Genomic DNA, 15,430 nt, shown 5'->3' with positions numbered 1-15,430 from the left:
GCTGCAGACGATGATGACAGTGGAACTCCAGGGTTGTTGCAAAGTGGTGAATGCATGGATCACGAACAGTCGGATGAGGAGATGAGTCATTCCAATGGAACACTTCTGGAAGACAATGATCATCATGAAATCACAAGCAACGATGATCGCGTTCTTCTTGTAGAGCAAGTTGAACCTGTCGAAGCAACAAGTCTTGGTAATTGGACTGCTATTTTTTTTTTTGTTTCTCAATAAATTTTTACATGATTAGAAACTTCACATCATTGTGACATGCTTCCATCTTTAACCGATAACGCAAGGCGTGAGCCGGTGTCGTCCTCTGTGCAACCTATATCTTTTGAAGTATTGTACTCTTGTCCAACCACTGAGAGATTTTCGTTATCACACAATGAAGAACTCTATACTACAACAAATCAATTGAACCGGCATTTTCCGGATGACACTGGCGTGAACGAAGCAGTTGAAGTGGAGGATGAAGGAGAACAAGATATGCATCCAGATGACAATTATGACGAAGAAGAAATGGGATCTGCACTAGGAATCGCCTTACCTAATTTAGCAACAGCTTCTTTCTCTGAGATAAGTCGCTTAGATAGTGTACCCGGAAATGATACTATTCAATTAAATGTTGGAGCAGATAGACTTGTTCCCAGTCGGGCCGGAAATTCGACGATAGCGAACCTTTTTCTTTCTTTACCTACGACGTGTCCTAACGGTACCCATCGCGGTGCGTCTGGCACAGTGTCATCCGTTCCCACCGAGTCGGGCAATCAGGTATCTTGAGAGATCAAACGAAAAAATAACAGTTTTTTATTAAAATGTTTTCATGCAGATTTCCCAAACAACAATTGGGTGGACATCTCCTGGTGATATAGTTCTACCTAGAGAAAATCCCATGTTGTTGTTTCAACGTGGTCCACGCCACTCAATTAACACAAATACTTCAGGTTTTGATGTTCTTTTAGTCCCCTCAGGTCTTTCATCTCGACTTCATGCTATTCAGCTTCCCTATTCTTTTCAATCTTCTCTTCGCCAAGGTACGTTAAAGTGTATTTTTCATTTTACTTATTTTTGTTTCACCAGGACATTATATTAATTATTCAACACAAAATGTAGAGCATTCAGAATCATCTGGTACAACAACTCAAGAACCTGAAGTAAATCCGGAAATATTTTATGTGCCTACTTTGTTTTCACTGGGTCATATCATGTTTGATCCATGGGCTCAAGTAGCTGTAACCTCACTGTGTTCAACTCTCACTGACACTTCTAACGCTTACACTACGTGTGCCCAAGCGTCTTGCGTACGTTCGAGGCTTTCCGCTTCTCGTGATACTTTTAAATTCACGGGTGTATCAATAATTTGCGATGAATTTAAGTCTTGGGTACTAACAGAACGACGTCTTAATTATCAAACAGTTTATAGCGACTCAGAACATCAAAGTCAAAGAATTTCGCTTTCAGTTGCACCAGTACAAAACAAGACTAATAGCCAATCAGAGAGTGTTCTTCTTGAACAATCTGAAGGCGTTTTTCAAGAAAATTCACAGAATGATCTTCAAGAAAATTCCGGTCATATGACTAGTGGGCTCATAGATAACGAAACGCAAGTTACAGAACAGCGTGAGGTCAATAACCATTCGTTGCTACCAGGAAATGAATCTTTTGGATCACCAAACAGAATAACAATAGAACAAGCTTATGGTCTTTTACGACATGAGGAAATGACAAGCACGATAACTTTCTCATCGCGTCCTGTACGTCATTTGGCTCTAGTGCTAGGACTGACGCAACAACAACTTTTAAGCTGTCTTGGAATTGATGTTACATTTTTTTCTGAGATTCCTGAGGATATCCAAAATGAGATTCTTACACAACAGTTACCTTTTATTTCGGTCCTATCTTACGAAAACTTTCGACATGCCAATTGTGATCGTCTGTCTGAAATTTCTTCTTTCATCATTGATTCATTGGCAGAATGTGTAACACCAGATTCCACTGGAATCAGGCTTATTTATACAGTTGGTTCAAATACTAATGAAACTGGAACAGTTGCCGCTTCTTCAGATAATGACGCAATAGCCATAGAAACCCAAGCCACAAGTAGCCATCGTCACAATTCAGAGGAAGCAATAACAAATGAATTAACGAATAGACAATGGCGTCTATCGTTTCAGCATAGTACAGAATTTCCTTGGCAAGTTGATCAGCTATCAATCCATTTGGATGATAGCATGATTGAACAACTTCCACGTGTATTAAGGGAATCGATCATAGAAGATGCTGATTCATTTCAAGATCCCATGATAAACACAGAATCTATAAATGGTAGGAGTGAAAATGCAGGCTTCGATAATGCATCGTTTTTGGAAACACTTGATGCAGCTTTACGTGAAGATTTATTATTAACAGCAACAGAGGAAGATCTCAATGCTCTACCAGCCCAATACGTTGCGGAAGCTGTACTACTGCGTACGCATCGTGCAACTACGCAAAGTCCTTCTCGATCCGTACGTTTTGTCAACAATTATCAGGGAACCGGCTTGAACCAAAGCATCCCTCAAAACAGACGCGGAAATGTTTTATCAGAAGAATTTCGTTTAATTTCAACGGCACCGTCCAATGATCATACTGATGGAGGTACTCATCAAAGTGGATTGCAACAATTATACAACGCATTGTTTAGTGCAATGAATGTTCGTCTTCATAGTCAGTCTTCGCAAACCGCAGCACGTAGCAATACACGAACTTCAAATGCAACGAATACAATCATCCCAATCAGCTCTAATATTTCCACTCAAAATTCTAATCGTAGTCTAGGTATGTCTTTACGACGAACAGGAGTGTCGCTTCCGGGATATTATTCAAATTCGTCTATAGCATCTCAAAGATTAATTTATGAAGCTTTGGATCAAATCTTGGGAGATGTAGATCCGGCATTTCTTTCACTTGGCCCAACAAGAAACCGTTATCAATCCCGTGATACTCGTAAGTTCACTCATAGTACGCCAATAGGTTAAGCAAACTCAAATAAAATGTCTCTTATTGCGGGTTTCGTCTTATTCATGTTGCATTTATCTCTCACTGATTCAGATTGTTTTTCGACTGGTGTTTGTTTTTTAGGGAGTCACCGAAATGGCATTTTAGAAAGTTTTTCTCGATCTGATAATTTTTCTAATATTATTCAAAACTCATGTCAACATGGAAGTCAAGAAAAATGTCATACACACTTAAATGGAAGAACCACACAAGATCTATTATGCTGCAACCGCTGTAGTTCTCCTTTTGATATTCCTTTAAATCCAATGGGTATAGTCGTTATTTGTCGACTACTTTTTCTCAAACGTCAAGTCTATCGTCGAGATATGCACCGTCTCTTTCTCAGTATGACTGCTTCCCACCCATCAACACGACAGGGATTATTACAAGTGTTACTTGTCATTATTTGGAATGCTGTCACTGATATTCAAGCAGCATTGCACCTTCCAAGAGCGTCAGAGTCGTTTCTTTCTCTAGGTTTTCCTCCAGAACGGCTATACTCGTCTACGACATTAACAACATCTCTTCTTTTTGATAGTCATCCTGAAGCAGCAGCTTCCATTGCAGGTTATAGAGCTTTAGAACATATTCGAAGTTTGTTAGAGGTCATACCCAATCTTTCTGAATTTTTCGCAACATCTATGCCACATCCTGCGTATGTTACCTTTTGGAATTCTAAATCGGATAGCTCTCCGGCACTTGCATCTAATGATAATATCAAAACTGATACTACTTTGGTTAACGAGGGCGATATAAAACACAATGAAAGTTTATCACATTTTTTCACATTTAATAAAGACTTGTCTTCGAAAACCCATTATGCAAACGTTCCGGAGGAGTCACATAACAGTGAAATAAATTTCTCGGCTACTAAAGAACGCATTGAGACGTTTAGTATGTACGAATATCCTATTAACATCCTTTTGGTAATTTCTTAACATCAAAGAGTAAATTAACGTGTGTTGTATATGACATTAATCAGACTCTAACAAGTTCCCGACTGTTTCATACTTCTTCAAACCATATGGTCCACTTACTGTCCGCAATCGATTTTTTGTTGTGCGCATCTCAGAAAAATGAAAATGACGTTCAACAATTATCGACAAGCAATGTGCAAGAAGAAACCAGTGAAGAAAATGAAAATAATTTTACCAATGAAAATGAATTAGATGAAAATATAACACAAGACAAAATTGTTTCCCAAAATGTATCAATAAAAACGACTGAAGGAAATCGCACGCATGATTTATCTTTGCAACAAAAAATTATAAATGTTGTTTCACGAGATGCAGCACTTACTTTGTGTCGTCTTTTTACGGGAATTCCACCGAATACAAAAGCATGCAAAGATCATGCTACCTTTTTCAATTTGTACTATGCTTCAACCAGTCATCAATCACCGTTGCCAATTTTATCACGAATTGTTGCTCTATTTTATTGGAGCCCAAAACATCATCATGACATTCATCAACTTTTTGTTTCCTCATTAAAATCTTTATTACATTACATAATATGTCATTTACAAAAATTAAAAGAACATACCTCAACCCTTGTAAAGCTAGAAGCTTTGAGTAAAGAGAACAAGAACATTGATCCAACATTTGATTTTCTACTACCTGAAAACATTCGGACTCCTCTTGACACGTCTCTTAATTTACTTTTAAGACTTACAGTGTCTTTGCAAGACGTGTTTTGGAGTAATCCTTTGGCTTTAAATCCTCAACCACATGAAAAAAATAAAGAAGAAAATTCTGGATCAAATTCCAATAATGAAACAAAAAGAGAGAATACGACTGAATTTGAAGAGGAAGTCGAAATGAAGTCACCTAAAATGTCTCAAAAGAATTCATCCAATCCTTTAGAAAAAGAGGAAGAAGAAGAGTGTATACGCGAAGATAAAAAAAGTCTTGTTATGTTACGCGATCTTTTTAATCACGTTGGCATGTGTGAATTGTGGAAAATTACCGATGAACTCTTAACTGAAATTGAGTTAGCTTGTCCTTTCCTTTTAAATAAATTTACAGAAACGTTTCATTATAAAAATAAAACGGTCTCGAGTTCAAGTTCAAGTGGAATACCTCTAAGTGACGTTTTCGTTAATGAATCGCGTCTTATACTTCCTTTAATTGTTAATCAACTTTTACCTTTAATCAATTCATATCTCATTGTAGCTCAAGTTACAATTGCAGCTGATCTAAATTTCAGAGCAAGTGAGGTTCCTCGTGTTGTAACTCAGTTTTCCGGTACTAAGTGTGAAACTCAACTTCAACAAAAATTTTCCGAAAAATTTTCCAATTATTTATGTAATTCTGACAAAACGTATACAAAACAACATTGTGAAATGTTAATGTTTTGCGAACGACATCGAAAATTGATAAATCTTCTCGTTCAACATTCTCCTGGAATTTTAAATGGATCCTTTCAACCATTGGTTGCATTAGCAGCTCTTTGTTTAACGTTTGAAAATAAACGGCAATACTTTCGTCATAGTTTAAAACAACTAAGAGAAACAACGCGTTATGACCCGATTCGGTTACACGTTCGTCGAAGTATGGTTTTTATGGATTCATTTCACCAGTTACGATTAAGAAATGGGGAAGAAATGAAAGGAAAATTAATAGTACATTTCCAAGGAGAAGAAGGTGTTGACGCTGGAGGTCTTGTTCGGGAATGGTATGGAATTTTATCAAAAGAAATGTTTAATCCGGATTATGCTCTTTTTCGGTAGGCTTTTTTTTTAATGCTTAAATTACTTCTTAATAATATCAATTTTTTTTTCAGACGTGAAGGAACGAAGTCTGAATTTAATCATCCGAATCCTCTATCACATGTCAATCCTGATCATCTTTGTTTTTTTAAATTCGTCGGGCGTGTGATTGGAAAAGTAAAAAAAAAGAAAAATTAAGTATTATAATCAACTTGTTCATCTTTCTATAGGCTATCTATGATGGTCATCATTTAGCGTCTTACTTTACGCGAAGCTTTTACAAGCAAATGCTAGGACGAAAATCGTCACCATCCGATGCCGAATGTATTGATCCAGAATTATATAAAAGTTTACAAATGTTACTAAGTCATAATATAGCCGATTTAGGATTAGATCTTCACTTTAGGTTGATTTTTATTTCTTTTGATATCTTTCATTTTTTTGTCCTCTTTAGCACCGATATTGACGAGTTCGGGCAAAATAAAATCATTGATTTATTACCGAATGGTCAACGCATTCCCGTAACAGAAGTATGTTTCTTGACACATATTAATAATGCTAAAAAATTTTTAATAAGTCAAAATTACAATGTCTAGAGTATTCATTTTTTGACACTAGCATGATCTCATATTGTAATTAATTAAATTATTTTTTTTTGGCATGTATAGGAAAATAAACAAGAATATGTGAAGCTTTTGTGTGAACATAAAATATCCCACGGTATTCGCACACAAACAGAGTCATTTTTAGAAGGATTTCATGAACTTATTCCACCAAAATTTTTGACAATTTTTGATGACAAAGAATTAGAACTATTGATTAGTGGAATTTCCTTTGTTGATATTGAAGATTTAAGAGCAAATACAGTTTATCATGGATATCAAGCAACGTCACCTCAAATTTACTGGTTTTGGAATTTATTAGAAGAAATGGATCAAAATACTCTAGCCACATTTCTCCAGGTTTTTTTAGTAAAGTGCTATCTCTCTTTACATTTGTGTCCTCTTTTGCAGTTTGTTACAGGAACAAGTCGAGTACCACTTGGAGGTTTCCGAGAGCTTATGGGAGTTTGTGGCCCTCAACTCTTTAGTATCCACCGGTATTTTTTAAAAAGTCATTCATCTTAAATAATTGACTTGCATGATTTTTTTCAGAGATTATGATGAAACCCGACTACCCTCAGCGCACACATGTTTTAATCAATTGGACTTACCCCAGTATTCTTCAATGGAAATTTTAAAGTATGACTTCTATCACAAAACGCCAGTACATAATTTTTTTTTATTTCTCAGAGAAAAAATACTAAAGGCTATTTTTGAAGGAAGTGAAGGATTCGGCTTTGCGTAAAACTTAAAAAAGACATAGACGACCCTTTATATTTACTAAATATAAAGGTCTTTATCAACACTGAAATTTATTTTAAACAAAATATCGAAATGTCAATTGATTCTTTGCTATACTTGACATGAATAGGTTTATACTACAGTCCATAAAGATTACTCAAAAGACTTTAAACTAACTTTTCATTTGTTCAAACTCTTCTTACGTTTATAAGCACACATAAAAATACACTTATCTGGTGAAGAAGAACATAACTTGTGAAATAAGAGTCAGTTTTTTCCGTACATGAACCTATAAAGAAATAGATTGAGCATTTTTTAAATGAGGTATCACAAAGCTATTTCCGTCATTGACTTATATTAAAAATACAAAAATTGATAAATCGCTTGTTTGCTTGTGTCTCGTACACCAAAACATGAATGGTAATTAATCTTTTGAGTAAACTTTTATTTCTATAATTGTCTTTTTTGCGCACACTAATCCTTTTCTTGTCATATTTCCTTTAATTTTGTTTTTCAAGAAAACTTACGTACGTTTTTTGAGTGAAACCACTACAAAAAAATGTTTCGACGCCTTGTGGTAGTACTTAATGAAATGTAGTATATCTTTTATTTCTTTTTTTGAAATAAACGTTTTGCGTACTATACAAAAAATATTTTATAACCTTTTTGTTCAGTTTTTATTTTGATTTTTTAAGCAAAAAATCCTGTCTCACAAAACACCCGTCTGTTTGTGCTGCCTTGTATTAGATGTTATGGCCTTACCAATACACTATTCTTTTCCTGAAATCGCTTTATATTGCCATATATAATGAATTTTAACCAAAAAAAAAAGATTCGCTATAAAAGAATTGTTCAATTAAATAGTATTTTGATTTCTATTGAACATTATTCACTTTTTTTATTTTTAATCTGGTTGTTCATCATTGGTTAAAAGAATAAAAATTAAAAGCGTTAAATTGTAGAGTTGAGACACAGGAGACAGTGCCTGAGTCATTTTTAGATTTTTTCAACTTTACAAATCGGTTTCGAGCTACTTAAGTTAAACGAAACATGTAAATTACAGTTCTGTTTACAGGCTGCATGCTGTATCGACACACTACTGTTTCATTATTATTGTTACAGAGTGCATGTACCCAATGGTATATCATGCAGACAAGGTATTGCTTTGTATGCTAGAGTAGACTTGAAGATATTTTAAAAAAACATCAATGGCAGCAAAAAGATACGGTAACAGCGGTAATTCTGAAGGAAGGGAAGATTCTCCGGGACTTCCTGCATCACGTTATTCCGATCGTCGCGGCGGTCCACCTCCTTATAGAGTATATTCTAGTTGTTTAAAACACCTGGTACTCATTTATTTTCTCTAGGGTCGCGAACCTCCTGCAGGACGTGTTTATGTTGGAAACTTACCAGTAAGAATTTTTAATCGTCTAAGACTAAAATTTTTTTTTATTCTAAATTAATTAAAAATACTTAAATTATGATTATGCTAGAATAACGCAGATCGAGGTTTAATTCAGGATCTTTTCTCTAAATTTGGAACTATACTAGAAATATCTATAAAACGAACAATAAGTGGAAGTCCGTTTGCTTTTGTTGAATTCGAAGACCCTCGTGATGCTCAAGATGCTATTCAAGGTATCAAATATTGTTTAAGAATTTAAAGTTGATACAACCACAAATAATTGAACTAACATTAAAATCTATGATAGTAAAAAGGAGAATATCTTATTTTTTTAATAGAAACAGTTACGTTAGATACAGACTCGTTAAGCTTCGTAGTGAAACTTTCTTAGTATATGTTCTCTATTTTTTAAAGTTCTTCTATTGTCGGAGACAGAAGTTAATTGAACCTTCTGCTTGAATTTTTCAATTCTGGTTTCGGCATCTTAAAATCTCACTTAGTTCATTTCTTTACCATCTTCTGTATTGAAAATGTCCAAAAAGGGTAGAATGAACGGGGCGTCACCCGGAAGAAAAAAAAAACCATGGAGAATTTAAATGTTGCGGTTTAACTGGAAATCCTTCCTTTAACTTGCCTTTAGATCGCGACGGTTACAAGATTGACGGTTGCGCCTTGAGAGTTGAGATTCCTTTTGCTGCTCGTGGAGGTGGAGGACGCCCTAGTAATAATACTCATAATCGAGGTAGATTGTCGTTTTTTTAAATTAGTTTCGAAACAAGCACTTTGTTAAGGACCTCCTCGACGTGCTGATTATCGAGTGATTATCCGTGGACTTCCCCCGAGTGGAAGCTGGCAAGATCTTAAAGATCATATGAGGGAAGCTGGCGATTGTGTCTACAGTAAGACAAGGTTTTTTTCTTTTTATATTGTAAATCATTTATTACGGTAAAGCCGACGTTTTCAGAGATGGTACTGGTGTTGTCGAGTTCGCAAGACGAGAAGATATGGAATATGCATTAAGACATTTATCAGACTCGCGATTTGTTTCACACGAAGTAATGATAATTTTTCGTAGATTCAACTGACTATTGTCGCTTTAGGGAGAACAAAGTCGAATTACAGTGACGCGTGATGTAGATGATGAATACGATCGCCGATCGTATGAGAGATCTCGTTATCGTGGACGTTCACCTTATGGTGGTAGAGGTTACAGTGGTGATCATTATGGCGTGTCACGCCATGGAGGTGACAGAGGTCATGAAAGCCGGAGACATGAACGTGTTTATTCAAAAAATGATGGCGAAAGATTAAGCGAGAGATCGTCTAGTCGCCCACGTCGCTCTGTTAGTTATAGTAGAAAATCCAGATCAAGATCACGAAGCTACCGTGGTCAATACTAACGCTTGTTGTTTTCTTATAATTTATAAAAGCATTTCAAACAAAAAATAAAACCTTTCTTTACATTAAAAATTAAAAAAAATTCTTGTTTTTCATAAGCAATTGTGTTATTGAATCGACGCACGAATTTCTTGTTTTCAAATTTAAAAAGAAATGTGACATTTATGTTTTGAAAAGTAACATTTTTCTAGAATCTAACATGATGAAGGTTGGATAGTAATTTAAAATGCTGTTTCATTGAATTGTTTTTCTTTATCTAAGCTTTAGCATAAATCAAATTGGTATAAGAATAGATGGAGGTAGTGGTAGAGTGTTTTTTCAGAAAAAACTTCATTAGTTTGGTATGTTTTCTCTACAGTCAATGACAAAGTTCGTAAAAGTATGACGATTTTTTTATGAGGAATTGTTTCTGCTATTGCCAATAAACAAAAAATAGCTGTTTTCATGCAAGATTATATTAAGAAGACTATAAGACACAATAAAATTTTCTTTTTAAATCAAACAATAATTTAGATTCCTTGTTGTACCATACTGAGTGAGCTTTAAAATGAAAATTCTTTTAAATTACAGCAAATTTTTCTTGCAGTCTTTCCTTATTGTTTTTTTCAATTATTAAAGCTTGCTTGAACAAAGAATGAGATTTGATATTTTCTTTAATAATTTTAGAAATAACACTCTGGTTAACGAAATCATGTGTTATTCCGTTAACTCGTGCAATCATCGACCTCTTGAGTACATTAGTCAACAAGACTCTACAAAAAAAGTGTTGGTCGACGAAAACGATTTACAGAGTACCGTTGTGTTTTAATTGCTGCAGCGTTCAAGCCTCCATTACGAAAACATAAGGCAGCCGCTCCTTGAACGGTCCAGAATCGTATCACGTCCATAGGTGCTTTCGGTGAGCCGAAAGACGGAGGAGTGACTTCTCCTGAACAAATGTCATAGTAATTGTTTAAAATGTTTTTCAATTGTTAATTGTTGAACTTTTCCAATTAAAAAGAAAAAACCTTGTTTTAAATAAGAGTACATTTTTTTCACCAGAAAAAAAGAAATTTGTGTACCTGCAAGAATTTTTAATATAAAAGGTTTTCGTGGATAGGGCGATCCATATAGTAAGGTCCACTGTACAAGCTTTTCACAGAGTGCGTCTGGTTGAGGGTCGCAGGTCAAATTCCACGATTTGACTATACGGGAATGACCTGCGAGAAAGAAATGAGCCTGTGGCATCTGTTTATGTTTTTCGGAATGTTGAGCATTAAAAGACAATTCTTTATGATTTTTGTCAGAAAAATGAAGAATATGGTCTGAAAGAGGAGCTAAACTTCTTCGATTTTTCACTAATTTTGGAACGTGAGAAAGTATGTCATCTTCAATGTATCTCTACATAAACGAATTTCCATATGATTTTCAACGCATGGAATACCATACAAAAGATGTATTTGAAAAAATTCTAGGTTTAGATCGTTTAAGTGTTGATGAATGTTCATTGGGTGATAATTTTGATGGTTCACAGAAATCGATGAAAAATTTGAAATCTTCAAAACTTCTATTATAAGAATCTTCTTGACATGCTGTTGTAGGTAAAGTGTCCGAACACAGGGACTCCACAAAGTTTTTCCGACTCCTTTCCCTTTCACAAAAATGAATATCATGTGCTTTTTTAGAATGAGATACTGATTTTTTACTACAGGCCGATGCATACTGAGCAACATTGTTGAAGCATTTTTCGTTGTGTCAACAAAAATTTCCTTACTTGGCTTTTAGTCGAAACCTCTTTTAAAGAAAAGCACTGACTGGAATTTATTGATAAATCACTTTTTCTAGGCAAGAAAAAATCATTTAAATTACGGCTTAACTGTGAAAACATTTTTTTTTTATTTTTCTCTGAACGCTTGGATATGTACTTTTCGAAAAATATATTTTCTTTATTTTTTTTCGTGGCGTGATGTGAAAAAGTAGAATTAACATTATAACAAGTTTGGAGTTGAGGAATAGTTGACATACAGTGTATTTCTGGATCTGACCAGCGTCTCTCTGAGCTCCAACCTATCAAAGATATAGTTTGAATAGCTGTGCTTTTCGAATCGACCAGACCATCTTCAGTTTTTTTTAATGTCACTTTTGTTCCATCTTCTGGATGCCAAAGAGTGTTTTTATGAGTTTCCCCGGGTTCCGACCATTCAAAAAGCTGCGCTGTCTCGTAGCTTTCAATATTTAGTTGTGTTAACATATCTTCATTAGGAGTTTTGGTTAACATATCAGTGTGTTCCTTCCCTTCAACTTTTATAGTACCACTTTCAGGGCATACATTCACTTTATTTGGAACAGAAGGACATTGGGCATTGTCTTCCATTGTTGTTGAACCTCTTACTTTTTTACCATAAGATTGCGGCCATAAAAACCGTTTACCATCAATACTTTTAATTTTTTCTGTCAAAAAGCAAAAAAAAAATCAATGCATTATTGTCTTCATTTAACATACTTTTGGGAGATAAGAAATAACGTTCTCTATCTTCATAAAAATAAAGAATATTTTGACTCCTATTTATTAAAAGTATCATTGAAAATAAAAAGAGAAAAATAATAAAAGCGAAAATTTTCAGGATACCTCTCAGTTAATTCACGTATAGTTATAGTATCGGAAAGCTCAGGACCTAGAAATTTGACTAAAACTGATGCCACGAGACTATCGGACTCCACGATACCCACACTTAGAGGGCCGTGAACATAAGCTACGTCTTTACGAATTGATAAAACGACTACTTCGGATTTGTGACATGCACAGAACCGAGCTATTTGATGAAGTACGTCTTTCTAATAAGTTTTACCAAGGATTTCTTTGTTTAGAAAAAAAAAAAGTGATCTACCAGTGGTATGGTACGAAATCCACCATGGGCACAATAAATCTCTTCATGTTTAGATGAATACTTACAGACCCTTATATCTAGAAATCTTATCCCCATTCGTAATTGTTGAAAAATTGTTTTATCCTACAATTCAATTTAAAAAAAAAAAAAAATTTTTTTATTTACTTGACAAAGAATGTACATCCTTAGAAACACAAGAGGTAATCCCCCCCATCGATTTTCTTTATTTCGAGCTAAACACCATGATGCCGAATTATGGGAGCCTATGAACAAAAAATATTCTTGTGGAATGCGTCAAAAATTATTTTTTTGAACAAAAAAAAATTTCATATAATGTGATGTATGCCAGTTTTTGCTACCATAAAAAAGAACATACCCGGTAACGTTACGTCCCAAAATCTCATATCTCGAACAGTATAATGTCGCATCCAACGAGATAAGCTCGTTGTGGACTTCTCATACCTAACGTTGTCGTAATACCCAGAAAACTGCTCCTAAAAAAAAAAATGTCATTTTTTTTATTTTCTCCGACTTTTGTGACATGACTCTATAGAACCATTGAATTACGATTTTTTTTTTTTTTGCAATGTACCTTTCTTGGAGACAATGATATATCGAGACAAGATTCATTTCCCGTACAACTGTCACCACTACTTTCTAAAGAGCAAAATACAATATTTTTTTGAGGACGGAACATTTTAACTTTTATAAAGAAATGTAGTGCTGATCACTACAACAAATAGAGCATGTATGCATTCAAAAAATCGAACGTACTATCTTGTCCGAAATGTGTGGGGTGAGGTAACACTAAACTCGACGTGTGTGCGGAAGCGCTACCTGTTTCACTAAACTTTGTATACAAGAATTGATCCTTTTTCCTTGTATTGATATCAAAAGATGTCTTGATGATGTTTCTGTTGCGTATCTTAAAAGTACGTCTCTGTACGTCAGTTTCATTTATCTGTAAACTGACGTCGTGTTGACCATGACCGGAGCGACTTTTTAAATCAGTCTGCGAGTCTCTCATGTTTTTATATAGAGTTGTAAGCCCATTAACAAAAACGGCAGCAAATTATTAAAACAAAAAACTTGACATTTTGTACATTCAGTTTTTCTTGACACGAATTTTCTCATATTAGCATCCTGAACAAAGAAGTTTAAATCATCTTCCATCAGTCACAGATAATATTCTTATAGTGTTTTTAGAAGTTTTTTTTACGTCATTAACAAACCACAATAGTCTTTTTTTTTTATATGACGTCTTTAGAGTGACAAAAGATCTGCGACAAATCGGGTATGAAACTTTCTTACTGATTTAGTCAGTTTGGATAATTTCGTTGTTACAAAATAATTTCAGAGCCACAATAAAAATTTTTGTTTGATCATTTTTTATTTACCTTTTCCTTTATATGAACTATGAATGATCATTGGGGATGGTTTTAAAATGCGTCGATTCTGAATTCACTTAATAACACACTTGAACCTCATCACATTCATATATAATGTCATTCAACAAAGTTTCAACTCACTTCCACATCTAACATATGCATACGTCTGGTTAAATATGTTTCTATACAGCTTCTTTATTATTTAAAGAAAAGTTAACTTTACCGAAAAGTGTTTGAGACTCAAAATCGAATGAGTGTCAACAATTTTTTTTTTTTTTTATAAATTCAAATCGTTAACAAAACACCAAGGTTTTTTTCGCATTTTTCACTTGAGCTCATTGAGACAGTAACGATATTGTTCTATTAAGAAACATGCATATAAATTTGGATACTAGAAATGCTACACTCATGTTATTCTTGTATTAGAAAACAGTCAGGGCTATGCTCTTTACTGTATGAAAAGTTTTCTACACATTTCTTCATTACATGAGTTTTAAAAATACATAAAAGAGTACAGAAAGCTTAACATTATTTAAGAGATACTGTCAAACTTATGTACGGTAACCTTGTACGTTAAACGATTTTCAAAATACCTTTTCTATAAAGTAGTTTATACTTTTTCTTTACGTTACTCCATCAATTGCACCACAATGTATTCTTAGCATTTTTATGCCCACGACGTGCAATAATTGAAATGCTAATAAAGTTGAACATTTATCTCTATTGAGTTACTAGTAGCCTTAATTTATCATGAAACCGTTACGTTAAGAACATTTAAAAAATCATTTAAATGAATGAGCTACATATTGAAAACATTTCAGCTTTTCGTTGTTAAAAAAGTAGAACGTTTTCACTTTTGAGTTTCAAAATGTACAAAATCTTCATTTCATCTAGGTAACAAATCCAGCAGCAAATTGTATACAACATACAGAATAAATAATTCTTTTCATTTATGAGGTACATATGTGAAATGTATAAAGTTTACAGTTTTCTTTCAATTTCTAATTTTTGTTAACATCCCTAGCTTGTAAATTGCCTTTATATAAAAATGTGGCGATGATCTATCATACCATAGAAACGTACTTTTTTGTGCATGATCTCTTCGCGGAACTTTTGAACGTCAACCAAACGGTCTGCTTATCAAAAAAAAGTTCTCCTTATCTTATCGCTTTAAGCTGCTAGTGTATCTTTAACGCAAGTGGCATAAAACATTCATTCACACTCGCATTAAGTTCAATTTTTAACTCGACGCGTTCTTATCAAAAATCATAATTTTGTAACAT

General features: G+C 34.2%; 3 protein-coding genes across 6 annotated transcripts; 2 read left to right on the top strand and 1 right to left on the bottom strand.

Moving 5' to 3' along the window:
- The first annotated feature begins 32 nt into the window (after positions 1-32).
- On the top strand, positions 33-7,435 carry LOC128883722 (uncharacterized). Its single transcript, XM_054136368.1, has 13 exons — positions 33-196; positions 251-774; positions 833-1,037; positions 1,084-2,988; positions 3,124-3,965; positions 4,022-5,763; positions 5,821-5,923; positions 5,977-6,152; positions 6,201-6,276; positions 6,415-6,708; positions 6,760-6,845; positions 6,901-6,987; positions 7,039-7,435. The coding sequence occupies exons 1-13, from the start codon at positions 55-57 to the stop codon at positions 7,091-7,093; spliced, it is 6,237 nt and encodes a 2,078-aa protein (XP_053992343.1). The 5' UTR covers positions 33-54; the 3' UTR covers positions 7,094-7,435.
- An 809-nt stretch (positions 7,436-8,244) lies between these two features.
- Positions 8,245-10,016, top strand: LOC128884425 (serine/arginine-rich splicing factor 9-like). Its single transcript, XM_054137841.1, has 7 exons — positions 8,245-8,408; positions 8,457-8,501; positions 8,583-8,727; positions 9,135-9,236; positions 9,286-9,393; positions 9,446-9,549; positions 9,595-10,016. Exons 1-7 carry the CDS (start codon positions 8,298-8,300, stop codon positions 9,892-9,894), a joined length of 915 nt encoding a protein of 304 aa, XP_053993816.1. The 5' UTR covers positions 8,245-8,297; the 3' UTR covers positions 9,895-10,016.
- Positions 10,017-10,130: 114 nt separating this feature from the next.
- Positions 10,131-13,948, bottom strand: LOC128884424 (uncharacterized). 4 transcript variants are annotated; one of them, XM_054137838.1, is made up of 13 exons: positions 13,534-13,948; positions 13,352-13,416; positions 13,136-13,253; positions 12,925-13,022; positions 12,760-12,882; positions 12,501-12,706; positions 12,375-12,433; positions 11,749-12,322; positions 11,646-11,685; positions 11,321-11,593; positions 10,954-11,272; positions 10,688-10,820; positions 10,131-10,644 (listed from the first exon to the last, which is right to left on the bottom strand). In XM_054137838.1, the coding sequence occupies exons 1-13, from the start codon at positions 13,784-13,786 to the stop codon at positions 10,452-10,454; spliced, it is 2,454 nt and encodes an 817-aa protein (XP_053993813.1). In that variant the 5' UTR covers positions 13,787-13,948; the 3' UTR covers positions 10,131-10,451. The 4 variants fall into 4 exon arrangements, with proteins under 4 accessions (XP_053993813.1, XP_053993812.1, XP_053993811.1 ...); XM_054137837.1 differs by having other exon boundaries at positions 11,646-11,938; positions 11,987-12,322; XM_054137836.1 differs by having other exon boundaries at positions 11,646-12,322.
- Positions 13,949-15,430: the final 1,482 nt, after the last annotated feature.

Source organism: Hylaeus volcanicus, unplaced genomic scaffold (assembly GCF_026283585.1).
Source record: "Hylaeus volcanicus isolate JK05 unplaced genomic scaffold, UHH_iyHylVolc1.0_haploid 12237, whole genome shotgun sequence".
Classification (NCBI taxonomy): domain Eukaryota; kingdom Metazoa; phylum Arthropoda; class Insecta; order Hymenoptera; family Colletidae; genus Hylaeus; species Hylaeus volcanicus.
The sequence above is the reverse complement of the archived record's forward strand: the minus strand, read 5'-3'. Positions and strand labels throughout refer to the sequence as shown.